Genomic DNA, 20,205 nt, shown 5'->3' with positions numbered 1-20,205 from the left:
TCACCAAGGAGAAAATAATGAAACTAAATGTTTAAATATGTCTTGACATCTTAAATTAAAAATAACGCGTACATATTGAAAGTGATCGAATTAAAAGTTGCTCCTTGCCAGATATTACGTACTTACTCCATATTTATTTTATACTCTGTGCCCCTGACGACATTTATGTTAAATTCCCAGATGAACGATGACAATAAACAAGCTCACTTTCGTAATTATCATATTAATTATGATAGGATTCGTCAGTTTATAAATTAGTTATAAACATTTAAATATTTTATTGTTACAAAATCTTATTTATGCAGTTACATTAATATTAATATTTGATATTGAATAAATACATATTTTAATATTGTATCCGATTTCATAAAAATAATTGTAATCCATTTCGGAACGTTATTCGTATGGCTTTGAAATTAATTAAGTTTTTCCCGCGTAAAATTAGAAATGAAAATGTCTGTCACTGATTTAACGTCAGTGGGATTTTTTTTATCAAACGTGATTTTATTTCAACCTAAGACTTATAATAAAAAAATATTCCGTGTTCTGCCGTATTCATTATTATTAGTATTAATACAGATTATGTAGTATTATATAAATAACAAACAATCATTACAGTTACGTATTCGTATCCAGCGATAATTACATAAAGTTACAATTAGAAAGTAATCAAGATTAAAAAAAATAAGTGTTTCCGGCAAAAAAATACACTTCCGGATTTATTTATTTACTTAAAATGGGTTTATTATTATATCATTATTGATTTACTGTGTGTACGCATATCAATTTTGCGCGCAATGGATTAGTCCTTGATACATTTTCTACGTAAATCTGCCACTACATCGTTATGGAATGAAATGCAGGTTCTACGGAACCTCAGTATGTATTAAATTGTGTTATTAAGTCATTAATATAATTTTTTAACTAGCTGTGCCCGTGACGTCGTGCGCGTTTGATTTAACAAAAACGTTATGGTTCAGTTCCTAGATTTTATTATAATTATAACTTATTAATTCTGTCTTAGGCAACGTTTGTGATATTAAGTTGTTGGTGGGAGGCACCGACGTGACCGCGGAGTGGTGGCATGCGCGAGTTGCGCGCGGTACTGGACAGTCTTAGGACATTGCAGCGTGACTTTATTATTACTTTATCTATAATTCTAATATAAAAGTAGCCTAAGTTACTCCTTATTACATCAGCTATCTGCCAGTGAAAGTCCCGTCAAAATTGGTCCAGCCGTTCCAGAGATAAGCCGGAACAAACAGACAGACAACAAATGTAAAAAAATGTTATTTTGGTATATGTACCGTGTATTCATACATATGCATTTAGTAAAAACCGGTTATTTTAATATTACAAACAGACACTCCAATTGTATTATATGTATATATGAATAGATAGATTAGGTGGACGGGCAAATGTGCCACTTGATGGTAAGTAGCCAACATGACCTATAGACATTGGTGCCGTTAGAAATATTAACCATTAATGACATCGCCAATGCGGAACCAACCATGGGAACTGAGATGTTACCCTTGTGCCTGTAGTCACTCCGGCTGACTCACCTTTCAAATCGGAACATAACAATACTGAGTTCTCCTGTTTGGCAGAAGAATAAATATATTCAAATTAATTTAAGTGATAGGTCTTTATGAGATCTCGTCTCGGTGGGCATTAGTTACACGTATAAACCTTATGTCTTTTTCAGTGCTCGTGATAACACGTGCGCAAAATTTCAGAATAATCGGTTGGATAGTTAAGATTTAAGCATAACAAACCTGCTAAATGTCGTATCTATATTAGACAGGTTTCGAATTTTGGTTTTTTTTATTATAGTAACGAATAACCGAACTTAAAACCCGTTACGTACACGTACGTTGCGGTAAGACCTTTTGAAACTAAGAAATGGTATTATTATTTGTAGTATCAGCAGAACGATCGATTTAATTTTTTAAATAAAAGTAAATTTAAGCAATCTAGATTATATCCGCTTCAAATAATAACAAAGTAGGTTGTATACATATAATAAAAAATAACGTTAAATTTAAGGAAACGAGTACCTATAATAATGTGCAAAGAGTTACTTTATCGTTTTCGTGTTTAGGTCGACATTAGAATAGTGACTACTGTATTCATAGCACGTCTACTAATTCTGATTTTGGTGAAAATGCACCATAATTTAATATATTGTAAAAACAGCCGTAGCAGTTTTGCTTGTACTTTTTTTATTGTTATCGGTTAGCGGGCGAGCAAATGGGCCACCTGATGGTAAGTGGTCACCATCGCCCATAGATAATGGCGCTGTAAGAAATAATCACCATTCCTTACATCCCCAATGCGCCACCAACCTTGGGAACTAAGATGTTATGTCCCTTGTGCCTGTAGTTACACTGGCTCACTCACCCTTCAAACCGGAACACAACAATACTGAATACTGTTGTTTGGCGGTAGAATATCTGTTGAGTGGGTGGTACCTACCCAGACGCGCTTGCACAAAGCCCTATCACCAAGAGATCACAGATGACATTGACGTCCACAGAACATAAAATTCATGCTTCACGTTAATAGTCTAATTTTAAAGCAAGAAAATATAAAGATACTATTATTAACAAAAACGTTTTTTAAAATTTCTGGTATAAGTTTCATATTGGTCGTATTTCATTTGGTTTAGTAATAGTTTTAGTAAGGCATTACAAAAATAATGTCTCCTGAATATAAGTTCAAGATAGATAAAATATATTTTTTGTTATCTGTCTAGATCATTCTAATTTTTATATAATTGTACAATATACTCCAATGACATCTAAACTAAACGGATAAAATAATGTTACTCACGATCGTTTTCATCAATTTCTTTCTGACTTTCGTAGTTTGAAAAAACTTCTGGATGTTTTCGCTTCAAATGTATCCTTAAATTCGCAATAGTCGATTTATGTGACAGAATTCTTTCACATAAATTACATTTAGCTAATTTTTGATGTACATCAGTTTTCGTAAAATTTGACCATACATGTTTTTTTGTTCCGGTCACAGAAAAATTACGACGTTTACGGTTACTATTTTCAGATTGTAATATAAGTGCCCAATCAATTGAATCCGAGTGTTTAATTTTCATGTGATTTGCAAGCTTGTGTGGACGAGTGTAGTCAATAACATCGGAACAGAAAACGCACTTGGCCCGTTTACCGTCGAGTTTATCGAAAAAGTTCAAAACGTAGTTGGGCATTGTTAAAAATGTACGATTTAGAAAGACAACGTTATTAACGTTATAACGGATGACGTTAAATGGCTTTGTTACGTCAACTATGGATTTTTTTAAGTCCATCATCTCGAAAAGGCAAAGGCTTTGCATTATACAGCCAATGTGGCTGTAATTATTAACATATTAACTTATATCGAAACATTCCTATTTATAATTATGTTTCGTTCAAATTTCCAATAATGGTTAAAGTCGAATTTCGAACATTGTACGAACACTAGTTTTATTTACAAAAATGCATTTTATTGCTTGTTTTAAAACGGTCTCATTTAAAATTTAATCTTAAACTCAGAAACAAGATATCTTATAAGAAATGCTATAATTAAATAAAGATTGCAATTGACATTTTTAAGAAATGTTAAAATTAAAAATTTTGAAAGACACTAGAAAAATAATTTATGATCTTAGTGGATTGGGAAGGTCCGCCAGCGGCTTCGCCGCGGATAAGGATACATATGTCTTAGGTACTCTTGGTTATTTATTAAGGCGTGAAACTTGAAGGCGTAACAAACGAATAGACAAAGAAAATAACTTTCGCATTTATGTATATATTATAAAGTTACAAATCAAAAAAGAACTCACGATCGCTTTCATCAATTTCTTCTTTAATTTCAATTGTTTCAACTTGCAAAGATTTGTTTTTATATTTCCTCTTTTCTTCGCGCCATATTCTTCTTCGTTCTTCTATAGGTAACGTTTTTGATAGTTTTTTTTTATTCGCCGATTTCACACCTATCGATCGAAGACGTTCACAGCTATCAATTAACGCTGATTTTGATGATTAATTTATATGTATAGATTGTAATTAATTACAAGAAAGTAGGCTCGTTCGCCGACAAGTTAATTAAAGAAGTTAAAAACAGAGTTGTTCGTTGTGAAATTATGAATAAACGTGTTATTTTATATACCGTCGTTGCGCCTGTAAAAGTCGCAATGTGTTTTTTTCTTATTTTTAGACTGTTATGCCGTTTTAATCGTTATTTCAATTTATGTAGATTTCGATGTATGAACGTCACATAGCTACATTTTTAAATTATTGAAGTTATCACAAAACTGTTTTTACAGTACGTGCGTATTGAAAGAACGATTAAGACGGCATAACACTGTGACTTTTGCAGGCGCAACGACGGTATATATTATAGCCTTTTTTGCAATGGCAAGGATTTTACATCATACGGCCGACATGACTGCCGTAACTCGTCTTTTTAACCCCTTACCCCGTAGGCTCAGACTGGCCCGTTTAGAGAGCCACTATAGTTGTAGATAACCTTTTACTTGATGAACCTTTTTTCAACCTTTAATATGCATAGATATTATTATTAAATAAAAGTGTTTATTGAACTAAGTTTCTGTTGCTATGAAAACTAACATTTTAATCGTGAGATCACATGTGATGAATAATAATTTCAAATGAAATAAAAAGAAATTCAGGCTTATTTAATATATTGAATGTACATTAATATTTATAAAAGTGAATACATATTAATAATATAATCTCTAAAACTTCGTGTACAGTTTATTGTTAGTTTATAATTGACTTATTTACAAAAAAATATATTTTAAAAGTGAACATTTCATTCGTATAAACTACAATTTAACGTTATGTGTGGTAACATCGTTACAGACTAACGAAAAAGTTTTTATAACGTGATTCTAAATACATTTTCTACTGAAGTAAAATTTTGTCATAATTTACAACACTATTATGACCATATTTATTTATTATTTATTATTCATAATCATAAGTATTCCAGGAGAAATTCTACTAACAGATTTTCAAATTATGGCAATCGAATCGAACTGCAGTCATTGCCGTTTAGCTATTTTCCCATTGAGGTCTTGAAGTTGGATCCCATTGGAATCGGGAAAATATTGTAACCATTATAATTTAGTAGAATTAAACCTAGTTTTATTTAACGAGGTACGTTCCACACGTCTAACTGACAAATGACAAGTTGAGTTTAACATCATCATATGCGTCAAAATGACATCAAGACAGATAAAGTAAAAAAAAACCAAGTTAAGGGTCATTTATAAAATATTCTATAATTAAATGTAATCAAATTACAATATCTCCATATCGTCTAAAACGGACAAGCTAAGTCTATATCTCGGCCAGTTCAATGTGATTGGAAGACTCGGTTTAGGAGGTTTCTCAGTGTTCGAGTCACTTTCCTCCGAGTCACTCTCCGCAAGGCGAGAGAGATTAAAGACTTGTTTTGACATCTCCTGTGCTAAATCCGGCGGAATTAAGATCTGTGAATAAAAAATACACATTAATTAACAATTATTGTTTGATAAATAATATTATCTTAGTTTATAAAATGTTTTTGGCTTTAAAATATTCTATAATAAAGTAGGGTGTACTTTATTTTATGGCAGGAGAATTACAGAAAATGAACCATTTGATTTAAATATTCAAAATAATTGCTTATTATCTACTAACCAATTATATTTCTTTAATAATAACTAAACTCTAACTAAGCTGATAACTATTTAGTCGTCATTTTAATTTTAAACGTAGAATTCACGAATTTATCATTAATACCACAGATTATATAGATCTAATTGGGTCAAATTAAGTTCAAAGTTGTATATTTTTTTTATCCTCCTACCATTGAATTCGACTTCATTTTTAACATTTTGAATAAAATACGTTTTTTTTTGTTAGCAACAAATACTGCGGTGTGGAAGCAAAGAAGGAAATCAAAATATTTATGTATGTAGGGTCTTATAAGCACTAACCGCCATGTTACAGGATTAAATAGGATGTAAAATAAAATCTAAGAATGAACTTTTTCTTAGGTCCACCACTGTAATTTTTTAGATGTTATAATTTACAGTTAAACAACAAATATTATTAACGACTACCTGAAGCCAGGCTCCTTTAGTTGCGTAAGGTTTCTCTGGCGTGACGAAGGCCCCTACCACAGTAGGTGGCAGAACGGTGACAGCGCGAGGGCCTTGCCTCCACGTGAAGTGATGAGAGTGTAAAACTCGACCACTGAAAAATAAACATTTTAAAATAAATTATCATTTCTTATAACTTAATAAACACAAAACATTAGAAAAACATATTACATATTGTTGCGGCATTTTTTGTTTTAATACATAACATAGAGATCGAATACTCTTTTTTTTATTGTAAAATATTTTAGGACATGACAACACTGGGGTTAAGTCATAAAACTTAGCTTAGTTTGACAATTGACAATTGTTGGCAATTTGCATCGGTGATCGGTCTCGTCGCGTCGTTACAAAAGACTATTTAATGTTTATACACAGAATATCGTTGTGTATTTAAATAGAAGAAGTCATATTTATCATGAATAAAGCAAGAACGAGCCGAAAACAGATGTCAATGATTATAGATTTTATGGAGAAGTGAGTAATTATTCAACAATAATGAGTTGAAAGTTATACAATAACAACCGTTTAGTTTTTATAATATACGTACAGCATAGTCAAAACAAAACAAATCTTAGATTTACGCATTCCTTGCAATTTGGTAATAGCTCAGCTATATTGTACGCTACAAACATTTCATGATTAATATATCTTTATTTATAATACAACACTATTCCCCTAAACTACTTATAAACTCTTTAATTTTACTTCCAAAATACCGATATCAGCTTCGTCGACGTTCAAAACGCCATTTGTGCGCGATTCAGGAATGAATATCATAGATTATTTCGAGCTCTCGATCTCGATTATATCGCGTCAATTTGATATCAAATATTGTTTATTTGGCATTTGTCCTCTTGTGGTCGGAATAGACTATACGAAGTTATCTATTTAACTTGGAAAATATCGTTTCCTGAATACTTGTAGAGGTATAAACATTAAGTTTAATGAAAAAGATCTAGGACATTCTATGCTACATTTGCAGTATCAAACATTTAAAATAGGAATAAAGAACTAACTCATGAGTTCTGGCTACTTTGGTCATTTTTAAACTATACTAACCAATATACATTAACATTACAAGTGTAATGATGATATATATTCCCCCACATTTATCTAGGGCAGTGATCAGACGTAGCAGTAAGTACCCAAAACTTTGCTAATCTAAACTTAAATCCATCTAATAAATCCTATTCCCAGACCAATACTTTGAATGTCATGACAAAATAATTGAATCGTAGATTATAGGTTCACACTAGTGTGGCGATGTCTGTATTTTAAATCAAAATCAAAGTATTCTTTATTTAATTAGGCTCAAAATGCAATTTTGAATGGTCATTTTACAGAACTGTATAAAACATAAGTTTAAACGGTTCGGAATGTAGATTCCCCCGAGAAGAACCAGCAAGAAACTCAGTAGTTACTCTTTACCACCATTTTAATTACAGAGTAGGTGAAGAAAGTACATTTAAATTTTTACATATCCTGCCTAGTAATAAACAAATACTAAGGCCAAGTTTTTTTATCTTTAATATAATTTTGTATTGAGTAATATGCCTTATTTATCAATATTTTTTTACATGAGCTTTGAATTTTAAATACACTAAGTTAAACATAACTGTGAAATTTTGTATTTAGTTTGTGAACAAAGATTGTCACAGTGCTTAATTTGTCTAGTATAACTCAAGCTCAACACAAGAGTAAGTACATTATGAAAATGCATGAATTGGATAAAAATCTTTCATTTGTAACCCCTTCACAAAAGTTAGGCGTTTAGCATTGCAACAGGCTGATCCATTCCTTTATACTGTGTAATCTTATTACAGATACGGAGACATTCATAAACCCAGACAATACCCGGCCCAAGAGATGATAAAATTGAAATGGAAGGAATTGATAAAAAAATTGAACAGTATCAGCGACGGACACTATCGGTCGGAAATTCGGTGGGGTAAAGTAAGATTGTAGTCAATATTTGTATTCCATATATAAAAAACCATGTGGTCTGTACTAACATACACTTGAAGAGTTAATGTTGAACCTAGAATCTATTAAACTCATTTGTAAATTATTTTTCATTAGAGAGTTCATTTATTGTACATGGTTGTTGACTCTAATATCACACTTAAGGTCTATAAGGATAGACCTGTATCATTTTACTTAAATGCAACAGTGCTATGTAGATATTATAGTATCATAGTGACTATGGTAATTGTCAACGACAGGACCGGAGATGTTACATACTTGCTGCCTGTTATTTCACAGGCAACCTTCAACCTGGAAGTCTAGGTAAGTGCCGTCCACTCATCGGTTATTCTAATCGGGCAAGTAATAACTGATGACTGAATGGTACCTACTCAGATTGACTCCCCTCACTACCAGCTGTCTGCAATGTTTAGGACTACAAGATATTCCCCTTTTTTATAGTCGCTGTGTTATTTGGAGTGGATCATGTTTTTTATAAATTTAATTTGGTTATGATGAAATCATGAGTGTATTTTTGTATGATATGCGCGCAAGGTGATGTGAAAACTATATGAAATTGCTGTCTAATTCATCACCAAGTGTCAAGTCGCTTAAACTATACAACTTAACACCTTATCTTTTTTTACAATGATTATTTTGTAAATTTAAATTAGAAATGTTTAAATTTGTGGGGGATTGCTATAGCAGTGGAGAAAAAAGAAGAAATTACATTAATCATAAAAGTAATAATCGCAGCACAACCTTACTGGATCCAATCTAAACCATCCAGAAATCCACTTAAATACACAAAAAGTATTCATCAAAAATTGGTCTAACAAACATACAGAAGATTTATACATATAAATATTTTATGTGAAATATAATGATATATGTACAACCTCTCTCTGTATTTATTTACCTGGAAGTAATTGGTCTAAATCTTTTAGAAATAAGGCCACTGAAACACAAGGTGTGTTTGTGTTATAAAGTTTGTAGGGCAACTCTTTTATACGTTATAATTATTATATAAAACTAATAATTAACGCATTAAATTAATGATTGATTTTAATAATTTTTACATGGGATGTTTGACTGTGAGCCATAGCTGTAATAGTCATTCGTAGATCAATTTTTGTTTAATTCCATGGAGGCGAAAATTACCACCTTCGACAGATATTAATTCAGTTTCCTAACTTATTACATTCATGTGTGTTGCATATAATAGTATCTTATATTTTTCTTTTTTTTTGTAATATAACCTATATTTTTATAAAATATTTTTGCTCAATTTAACTTGACTGATTAAAGTTCCATTTTTTCCACTTAACTACTTATATCCACTTTAATTTTAATTTGAAAGCTTTAAACAACTTAAATAAATTAGATCAACAGCCAATGATGACAGATCAATTCAAGGTTATAATTTTGTTTTTTTACTCCAAACATCGGAATCGGCCATACTGAGTTGGTGACCAAATGATTAATCTATTTTTTTGTGTATGAATACGTATATTTTTTGCAGATTAATGCGTCAATACCTTGTAGCGTAATATATTTAAAAAAAAAAAAATATCGTAAGATCGCTTGTCACAGAGGCTCGGGTTTAATTTTTGGCGCGAAGTTTGACTGCTTCGGACACACTATTTCTGAATTTCTGAGTACTAGAAAATTTGTCGTTTTAGTTGATTTCTGTTATTAAATATAATTTAAAGTAATTAATGTTATTGTTGACTGTTCTTATAAAGTCAGATAATTATTAATGTTTTCTTTATAAAAAAATCACTTCTAGTTGGTTATATATATTATATATAATTTTATAGCTATATGTATATGTAAATATACTAATTACATTTTATAGTATTATATATATATGTTATAAGTGGAGTTAATGCTTGTTGACTTCCAGACGGGAGAGATAACATACATATATAATTGTATTTAAGTAACATGACTGTATGACTGATGTTGAAAAAGAGTAACTACTGAGTTTTTTGCCAGTTTTCCTCGGTAGAATCTACATTCCGAACCGGTGGTAGCTTTACTTTAAATACTTTGTTAAATGACGATTCAAAAGTGCTCGTGAATAAAGTATATTTTGATAACTTTAACTAACTGTTAATTAAACTGCTTCATCGATATTATGTTCTTTATCAAACAGTTGTCTGAAAGAGATCACTCTCTTAAGGCATATTCAACACAAGATTAGAAAACCATAGATGATCAAAAAGTGTGGATTTTCACTCGTTGGCTTTCAGAATAAGATACATTATATATAATTGTATTTAACCGACATAAGTTTTGATTTCAAATGTTGGAGAAGAGTAAATACTAAGTTTCTTGCCGGTTCTTCTCTGTACAATCTACACTTCAAATATGTTGTAGCTTTAGGTTATATGCAATAGGCTATTTGACAACGCGAAAAATAAAGTGTCAATTATTGTAATCAGTATAAATTATGAGTTTAAAAATGGTTATTTATTAACGATAGTTGAAAATAATAATGAATTTATTCCAAAATCCATAAACAAAAATGCATTTTTATAAACATTTGTCTGGTCTGATCTGTCCTGATTGGTCGGGTTTATGATGATGACGTCACTTGCTTGTTAACCTCGTCTGCCTACTGTATGTGGATTATATGTGCCACAGATTTCAATACAGGCAAGTGACGTCACCGACCCCATTGCAGCGCCATATTGACAAACTAGCGTTTTCGGCAAATGCCTTCTGTTCGTACCAATCTTTCACTTTTTCTTTATATAATTTTTTATCTTAAAAACAAGTATTTCTCTTTAATCATAATAGTATTTTTTTTAGGTTTGGAGCGATTTTAAGAATAATGCTCGGAGAAAACTATGTAAAATCGTCAACGTATCCAAGGGTGGTCCAGCAGTTAAATTCATAATCACTGACTTGGAGCATCGGGCGCTTGAAATAATGCAAAATAAATCTCCTAACAAAGATGAAGTAGTAGAGATTGCTATTGATGGACAGGTTTGTAATATTTTTGCCACACTAGAAACCTTTAGCAGTCACCAGAGTCCTGGGAACAGGGGTTATGTGGTACTATCACCCAATAAAACAGTCCTCCGAGTAAAACATAACCTAATGTTACATGCACCGTCTTATTTTGTATTATAATATATGTATATATTGTGTTAAGTTTTTTGATATATGTTATAAATAGCATATATGGCTGCAGATACTGGATTCAAATACCAGACTTTTCTCAAAAGAAAATATTATTAATAGTTCAGGGTATAGAAGTTAGCTGAATGTATACTACTGACTCAGAAATTATGTTGAGCTTACACACTCCAGTCTTGGATTATGTGTATGTATGTTTCCCTGACCGATTTGATACGGTGCCTAATCTCAAAGACAGCAGCCAAGTACGCTGGACATATTTTTATATATTAGTTCACAACTATGTGTGCAGTCACAGCTGCACTCTAGGCATGCGTCCGATACATCGAAACTAATCTAAAATGTGATCGGATGTTGTCGGAACTTCAGATGTCGTCAATTTGATGTTGACGAGTAACCGTTTTCACCGCATCTAAAAAACTATGAATATCGTTTTGGTACGTCGAAGCATTCAAAGTACGATAACATTGAACTCTTAAAATATTCGCCCCATCTCTCTTTAACTTTACAGTAACCCACTTGTGAGAAAGAGATGAAGCGAATGTTAAACCAATTTTGATATCACAACCGTGTCATCTCTTTCTCACATATCGTACAATTTTAAGTTAAACAGAGACAGAACGACATCTGAAATCGGATGTCAACACCGATATTTAATCCAAATATCCGTTACACAACCGATGTCACAAAATTCGGATATCGCCATCGCATACTGGTCTGTCTATGCATGTTTAGCATGAACAACTTCTTTGTCCTTTCCAATCCAATATATTTTTATCGGCCAGCCCTGGGGTCAGCACCCAGACCCTCAGGGTCTACAGCATTATATCCAGCCACTAGACCAAGGACCAAGTCTCGGATTAAGGTTGTGCAATTATAATTGCCATACAAACTTGCCACTATAATATCTCCTGCATTCGTTGGCAATTATATTGAGAATTGCCATCATGTCAGGTCGTCAGTATATACGTAGCTGAGACTAGTCTCGCGAAGTTTTTATTGAAACATTTGTTCCAGGTACAAGAACAGGAGGAAGGAAAAAGTTTATCAAATGGATCCGTTCCGGACTATATGAATTCAGTCGTTAAAACTGAAGACTGTACAATGAGTATGTCAATGATTCCTATTTATGGTACAGAAGTTGCTCATCAAAAAATCTGTAAATCTGGATTTAAAGTTTTTTTTTTTTAAACAATGTATATGTACAAATTTTTACATCAAAATTTGTTCAACCATCAGTTACTTGAGTTACTTGGTTAAGATTAACTGTTTCATTAAAATGAGCGTTTTATATATATAGCCAAGTTAGCCCTGAGGATCTTTTTTACAAATCGGTAGCGATAGATGGCGCTGATCGAAAATGTCACTTTCCTGAATCGCGCTATCTAGATATTCTCTACTAAGCATATAGATCAAATAAAATTACACTTGTGAACAGTAGAACACATACCTAGTTACAGTCCGAAATACTATATTATATTACTATATATATTATACTATATATATTATTATGCAAGCGATTAATAAAATATATACTTCCAGCTTCCGACACACCAGAAACCAGCAGACAATCACCGCTAATCGAAGAAACTCCAAAACCTCAACAACCCACCACCTCCAGTCAAGCGATAAAAGATGCCGTAACCCAACTCATCTTAGAAGCTGATAAGAACGGAAGGGATTACGGCAGGCAACGGGATAGGATCGACGTTGATTTAGAGAGGGAGAGGATTAGGCAAAGGGATGAGGAGTTACGGCTGAGGGACTACGAGTTAAGGGAGAGAGTGAGGCAGAGAGATGTGGAACTCCAGCTACAAGACAAATGGCTGGAATTCATGAAGGAAGCGATGCACCTTATCAAGCGACATCTAGAAAAATAATATATACAAACATCCCATGCTTAAGTAGAAGTGTTTTATTCGATATGCTCGGGGAACTGGCAACACGTGGAAATTTGGAGCTTGCCCATCTGAACCCAAACTCAAACTCATCAGTCAAGATTATGTGTTCGACGTAACCTCTTCCTCTTGACTATAAGGTAATCTCGGATATTGTATCCCTTCTATGTGTAATAGTGGCTCAATCGCCTGTCAATTCTTCTCAAACTAAACAATATTGTTGTTGGAGGGAAGCGTGGCTGATACGAGGAAATCAGATCAGGCCATTATAAACTTTATGATGGCCAGAAATTAGGACTGTGGTAGAGTTTATCATCCCCGCGGTATATGTTTGCGGAAGATACCACCTACATATCAAATATTCTATCATATATAATGGTTTCAAAGGTGAGTGAGCCAGTGTAACACTCAAATACAGATGTTAAACAATCGCGTTTGAACAACGGTGATCTAGTTATCCGAAATTTATTAGTAATAATATGTATATTAAGTATTTAAGTGTAACAATGTTGTATTATAAATAAAGATATATTAATCAAGAACTGTTAGTAGTGCGTAAAATCTAGGGTTAAATTTAACTCCGGCTTAAATATATTACATTAAGGTCATAAATACAGAGTACTCACTCGATAGCCAGCGGCAACAAACTCGCGCCTTCGGCGTTTAACATAACGTGGACGCCGTCTAAGTATTCAACTTCATCATCACTTCGCCATGAACCCTAGAACAGATACATTTTTTTATATACATAAATTAAGCAAAGGTAAAATACATAATGCCAAAAATTCACTTCGAGGCAAATCTAAGTTAAAAAATAATTATTATTAGTTTTTTTGGTTTGTAATATGTTACAAATCATCAATGTGAAATCTAGGCGACACCATAGGGGTCAGTGGCTGCAAGATCAATTACAATGACTTTTGTAATTTAATATTATTTTAGGTTGGTAGTACAGGTTGAAAAAAAAATCAAAATTCCTTTGTTGCTTGATTTGATGTAAAGTTAAGTTTGTCTGCTGAATGTTTATATAGGATAGCATTGGCAATTAAACAATCTTCTGGCAATTTCTATGATTTTATATAAAACTAATTTTCTCTTGCGGCTTTACCCAATCATAAGTAGGTGCTGATTGTAAGTTTAGTTACATATTACCGGAAAAAAGTAACCTATGTGCTATTATAAACTATAATCTAACTCTGTGCCAAATCCCATCAAATCCGTTCTCACTAACAAACATCCAACCATCCAAACTTTGGCATTTATATTAAGATTGTAAACAATTAAAAAATTCTGACAATTAATTTCCGCTGTTTCTTTCACCGGTCGTTTCAATCATGGTACCTTGCCGAACCGATGGTAACAACTTCAATTATCAATGATATTTTAGCATTATTACCTGCATTATTTCCGGTAACTGTGGTAACGCTCGCTCGATGCTGGTCATCTCGAAGCTGTCTATCGACATGTTGTGACCTGGTGAGAAAAAGTTGGTTTAATCTTTATTATGTACTAGCTAATAGCCGCAAACTACTATGAAACACCGGCTGATCCGAGATGTACATGGATAGCCGGAAGCCGAGGGTTATTTGGGTCTTTGTAGTTCCAGGTCCAGGTCGCTGACCGAAATGTCGCCGAGAAGGAAGTTTTGGAGGATAAAGAATATCAATCATTGGGAGTGACTGGATATTATCGACCAGATTGACATTGAAGTGGCGCGAGCGCAGTGCTTTGACACCTGACTGCGAAGCGTTCAAGGTTGGAACTTTTGGTTCGCTTCGGATGTGCTGGGTTTTAGGAGACTTGTAGACTGGCTCAGGTTTGCCAAGGTGTAGCGATTCCCCGTATTGTAAGAAATTTCCCCTTCCTTCTCTTGTACGGAATGTGTTCTATAATAGATAGAAGCGTTCCGTTGGTTTTGAGCAATACGTTCGTGATTTTCATTTACCGGCAGAAGGAAGGGCACCCGTTGCATTAACAGTTTATTTACGGAGTATTTCCAAAAAAGTGTATGTGGTGGAAAATTACCCTTTACAGTAGATTTGCTCGCTAATCTATCTAAATATCGGTTGATTCAATAAAATTAAAAGAAATTCTCACCTTCTGCTCCCCTGTCACTCATACAGCTCAGGCCCCTCTGGAGAGTATCTTTGATTTGTTGCTCCAAGATAGGAGATAGTGGACTGGCCTGTTCTTCTGGACTCTAGATGATATAAGCTTCAATTAGTTGATACACATATATCTATATTCTATTCCAACCATAACAGGAAAAAAGGCAAATAGACAACATTTGACAGAAATTTGACGCGATATCATTGGTCGAGAGCTTGATTAATCTATGATATTCACTATGGACTTGCGAAAAAGATGACGTTTTGAACGTCGACGAAACTGTTATCGGAATCTTCGAAGTAAGTAGTTAAGTGTAATGGTGGTCTATTATAAACAAAGATATATTAATCATAAACTCTCAGTAGTGGACAACATAGCTGAGTTATTAAGAATCGTATGAAATACGTAAATCTAAGGTTTGTTTATCTTTTTTCCTACGTCCATTGGAATAGGCTGTATATGTTATATTAAATGAATGTAAATTTTATCATGTATACCTAGCAGATAAGTCAAGTCTATTTCATTGTCAGTCATAGATATTCTATTTTAAGTGCAGACGTTTTAATCATTCAGCAATATAAGTATTTAATACTTCCCTCCAGACCTAAGATGATCCAGTCATTTGATAATGGGAAGGTCAAACGAAGAGAGCCGTCTCCCATCGGATTATGAGCGCGAAGGAAAACATAGTATGCTTGTATTTATGCACACACTTGAGAACTCTCTCGAGAATGGATACTGTGACCGCTATATATCGTAAAGTATCCTGCATTTTAGACAGGAAATGATGTCACCCTAATTCTAATCTTAATCTATATAAATTATATTTTTAAAAGAATAGTCGCAATGTTCCATTTTAAGGCATGACTTATCTTCATATTCACCCCCTCCAATTAATTCAATTTAATTCGTGCTAGGAGTGGGGGACGACATTAGCCCAAGGGGTCAGGATCAAACTTGCGGCTTATCGCTTAAAGCGTGCCGCCGGTGACGCTACAGTTGACATTTAGTATAGCATCGGGCCGTGAAACTCTCAAACGTGGATAGCATCGGCTCCCAGAGCAGCCGCCCGCGCGGTCACCTGCTGGCGCCGCAGCCAGCGCACGCGCGCCGACACGCCGGCCAAGTGCGCCGCGCGCGCCCGCCCCGCGCCCGCGCCCCGCGCCGACACGCGCCGCCCCGCGCGCGACACCAGCCACGCGCCGCCGCACCTGCCACACGCACGCTCCATCCGATGACGCATTGGCGGAGGGGAGGAATAAGGAGGAGTGGCTAACATTTCCCATGTCTATGGCGGCGGTGCCCGCCTCCCACCGGGTGGCCAATTTGCTCGTCCGACAACCTACATCATAAGGCGCTAAAGAAAAACCTCGTGGAAATCTGTCATCTGGAGCCCATGTGAATGATTGGCAAAGGGAAAAATCATAAGGAAATCAAAGCATGGTATGTCGATTGAAACTCCTCAATACTTTGTACGTATCATATAAACCAGTATGACCAGTACATTTTGGTTTGTAGCAATGTGGCAGAATTAACTCTTAACTCATTCGTTTGACGGGAGCTGGAACTTTATTATTATAATTCAACTCACTTTGGATCTTCGCTAATCATTTTCAAAACTTCAAAGCCTGACCCTCGCTGCGCCGCTCGCAACTCTCTACTGGTACAGCCCACCATCTGCGATCCAATTGTTACTGTTGAGATCTTTGTGAATACTAGAAATATATGTCTGGTAAAAAACTGACATGTATGTAATCAACTGGAATTAGAGCAGTGTGGTGTAATGATCTCCAAATCTTGTTTTAAGGAGGAAGAATACTTAGAAGGCCGAAGCCTTCAACGAGATACATTTATTACCCCTCCAAATACAATAAAGAGTGGGGGTAAATAATAGCTGTAGAATTGTGAATCAAGTCCGCTCTATATTTAATGATTACCTGAAGGAAGGTAACTGTGCCATGGGGAGTGTGAGCTAGTGGCAGGCGAGGGTCCTCTGCCACCAGCAAGTGTCGCAGCCGACTGCGCTCGCCGTCCAGTGGCGCGTGCCACGACACGTGGTCACCAGCCATAAATTTATTACCTGAAAACCGACAATTAGTGATAAACGCAGTCATTAGGTTAACTTTTTTTTTACTTTTAATTTTTTTTTCTAGAAAAATGATCGACTAATACTAATTATTGCTGTTGGGACAAGTACAAATATATGGGTGTGCTTTGTCGGTCTGCTGGCGTTTACGTCACGTAAGTTTACGAGGCCGCAGATTCCATGTTCAAATATCAAACGCCGAGGTGGGCTGTTAACATGTTATCGGAATTTTGCCATTGAGATTCTTAATAGGCCTGAAAATGTTGCCTGTAAAGATCCTGCGAATAAATTCTTTCCGTTTGTGTCAGATTTCCCGTCTAATCGGATTTTAAGAGAACTTAAGTTAATCGGATTTTAAGTAACTTAAAGAATAAACTTGTTACTCCAAGTACCCGATTACACAGGGTTAGTATCTCTTTTTTGGGGCAACGTATACGTTTTTACAACAGGATCCCAGAAAACGTTCAAAATTATTCAATTATAAAATTCAAAAGAATCGTTAAAGAGCGTTTGTGCGCTAAAGGATATTACAACACTAATGACTTTTTAGTTGACTGCACACCTTGGGAATGAAATGATCGCCTCCAGGCTGCTTCAAATAACTAAAATATAATTATCATTGTACATAATAATGGTTAAAATATATATATATATATATATCCCGCTGAGTTTCTTTCGCCGGTTCTTCTCAGGTCCGAGGTGCTAAATTCCGAACCGTTGGTAGATTTTTGACAATCAATAAGCAAGTGTAAACACTTCTATATTGAATAAAGATTTTTGACTTTGACTTTGGATACACTGGATCGTTGTGATAGTAGAATAGGATAACAGTTGAACGGCAATTATAACATTACGGTTCTATTGAATGACACTTTATTTGATAAAATGTAATGTTGTTTGTAGAATCAGGGGGACAACATAAATATGTTATGGTGGTTACTGACTTAACTGGACCGTGACTTGCGTTAATAAAGTTCAAAATCATGACCGAGCTAATTGCGCCCACAAACAAGAGAACGAAAAAGGTAAAATACCACTGACCGGTTGTGAAAATATATCTCGCTAATGCCTGTAGTAATGTGGCCGGCCAAAGAGGAGGTTCTCTCTCTTGAGATTCGAGTCTGAAAGTCAGCTCCAGACCATACCCTGAGCAGCATTCCACGGGATCTGGCTCAGGGTGCACCCGACCGTCTCCATGGAGATCTGATAGTCCGAAACTGTAACAATATAAATAATTACAAATAACAGAAAAAAAAAACGATCTGTGGAATTATAGGAATATTGTTTCTATTTAATATTTAACGAAATAATTTCAATCAACTCCTCGCTCGTGATTTGTTTAATGCATTTCGACACCTACAATTTATACAACGCTAACTAAAGGCAATTTTTTAAATCAATCGATTTATATTACGCTAACAATTATTAGCGGAGTATGCGCACACTTTCGAGTTAGCGTAGTATAAATTGTTGGTGTCGATTTGTTTGTGTGCAACACAAGATGCTTCTACATATATAGATTAAAATATAAGTGGTACAGGTACAGCTCCTTCATATTCTTATATGATTACTTCAAAATTAAGGCAGAGATTAACAAATTTTCATAAATAGAAAGGAGAAAAATATCTGTGTTAAAAACGGGTGTTCCACAAGGATCAAATGTAGGTCATTTTCTATTTTTACTATATTTTAAAGACTTTGCATAAATGTTTAACATATTTGATATACTGTATTGTTCGATTGCTTTACATTTAATTTTTGTACGAAATTTATAAATATATTAATCAATTAACTTTTTATTTTCTTTTTTAGCTTTCTTAATGTCTTGTCGTTAGGTAAAAGTGATCTGGAGAAGGTTACCATTCTTTTTGTACAAACATTGATTTTTAATATTGCTTATTTTATTACTCTACTATTAATATTTGAGGAGTTTGGAAATAGGAAAGCCAAGAGCTCTGAGAAGTTAGAACACACATGTAAATCTTAACCGAAGTGTACAGACTCAAATCTGCACAATACTGAGCCCTCATTTGCACAATTTTTCAGTCTTTCCTTAATAATAATTTAAATACATACCTAACATAATGCCAGTGTGGTGGTATGTTCTCATCAGGTATGCCGGCATTCCAGTACATGCTAATATAGTCCAAGGGGTCTTGACTTCCGAGCCTGGAAATAGAATATAAACAGCTCAGATTATATATAAAAAGACAGAATGAGCACACGGAACATAAAAGTAGAGCAACAAAAGCTAATACAAAATCAATAGCGAATAGTTAGTCCATGATAAATTGCTTGTTAAATGGTTAATAAAGGGTCAAAAAGAAAGAAATGATTAAATTGACAATTATATTTACCAATACTTAAGTCTTGTGGTTACTTGAAGAGGATTAGGCTGATCTGGATATACTTTGGAGCAAACATCATACAGAGCTTTTAATCCCGGAGGCATGAGGCGCTCTAGAAAATTCAAAAAATTTTTTTACAAATGTATATAACCGCAACTGATACGGTAAAACATATGAAATTAATATTGACTTCGTAAGGAGAATAACAATGTCCATAAAAACACCTGTTTGATTCAACTCATCAGTTTGTTGCCCTTGTAATGTGGCAGCATCAGGATTCATCGTCGCTTGCGCAGGCGCAACGAACGCTAACGCACTATTACGAACAACACCGCCCCCTGAGCCACTTGTACCTGACATTACTTATTATATTTATGGTTTAAGTTAAATAAATAAAATTAGAAATAATATTTTAAAATTAAAACGGGATTCAACGTTGTTTACGCATCCACCATTTGTTTTAATTTAATATGGTTGGTATAATTG

The 20,205-nt window shown here is 34.2% G+C and overlaps 3 protein-coding genes across 3 annotated transcripts in view; 1 reads left to right on the top strand and 2 right to left on the bottom strand.

The window, feature by feature from the left end:
• LOC113391766 (uncharacterized) overlaps window positions 1–3,974 on the bottom strand; it is a 31,256-nt gene extending 27,282 nt beyond the window's left edge. Inside the window, exon 1 of the mRNA XM_064219882.1 lies at window positions 3,842–3,974. The gene's annotated coding sequence lies outside the window, so the exon portion shown is untranslated. The remainder of the gene's footprint in view (window positions 1–3,841) is intronic.
• An 853-nt stretch (window positions 3,975–4,827) lies between these two features.
• LOC113404276 (suppressor of fused homolog) lies at window positions 4,828–20,183 on the bottom strand. Its single transcript, XM_026645144.2, has 12 exons — window positions 19,944–20,183; window positions 19,729–19,831; window positions 19,448–19,540; window positions 18,413–18,588; window positions 17,223–17,365; window positions 16,877–16,962; window positions 16,367–16,496; window positions 15,274–15,376; window positions 14,573–14,649; window positions 13,803–13,897; window positions 6,131–6,263; window positions 4,828–5,515 (listed from the first exon to the last, which is right to left on the bottom strand). Exons 1-12 carry the CDS (start codon window positions 20,077–20,079, stop codon window positions 5,324–5,326), a joined length of 1,467 nt encoding a protein of 488 aa, XP_026500929.2. The 5' UTR covers window positions 20,080–20,183; the 3' UTR covers window positions 4,828–5,323.
• LOC113404278 (uncharacterized) lies at window positions 6,501–13,216 on the top strand. The gene is made up of 5 exons (XM_026645146.2): window positions 6,501–6,643; window positions 7,993–8,122; window positions 10,949–11,125; window positions 12,296–12,386; window positions 12,821–13,216. The coding sequence occupies exons 1-5, from the start codon at window positions 6,585–6,587 to the stop codon at window positions 13,156–13,158; spliced, it is 795 nt and encodes a 264-aa protein (XP_026500931.2). The 5' UTR covers window positions 6,501–6,584; the 3' UTR covers window positions 13,159–13,216.
• Window positions 20,184–20,205: the final 22 nt, after the last annotated feature.

Source organism: Vanessa tameamea, chromosome 29, assembly GCF_037043105.1.
Source record: "Vanessa tameamea isolate UH-Manoa-2023 chromosome 29, ilVanTame1 primary haplotype, whole genome shotgun sequence".
Taxonomy (NCBI): domain Eukaryota; kingdom Metazoa; phylum Arthropoda; class Insecta; order Lepidoptera; family Nymphalidae; genus Vanessa; species Vanessa tameamea.
The sequence above is the reverse complement of the archived record's forward strand: the minus strand, read 5'-3'. Positions and strand labels throughout refer to the sequence as shown.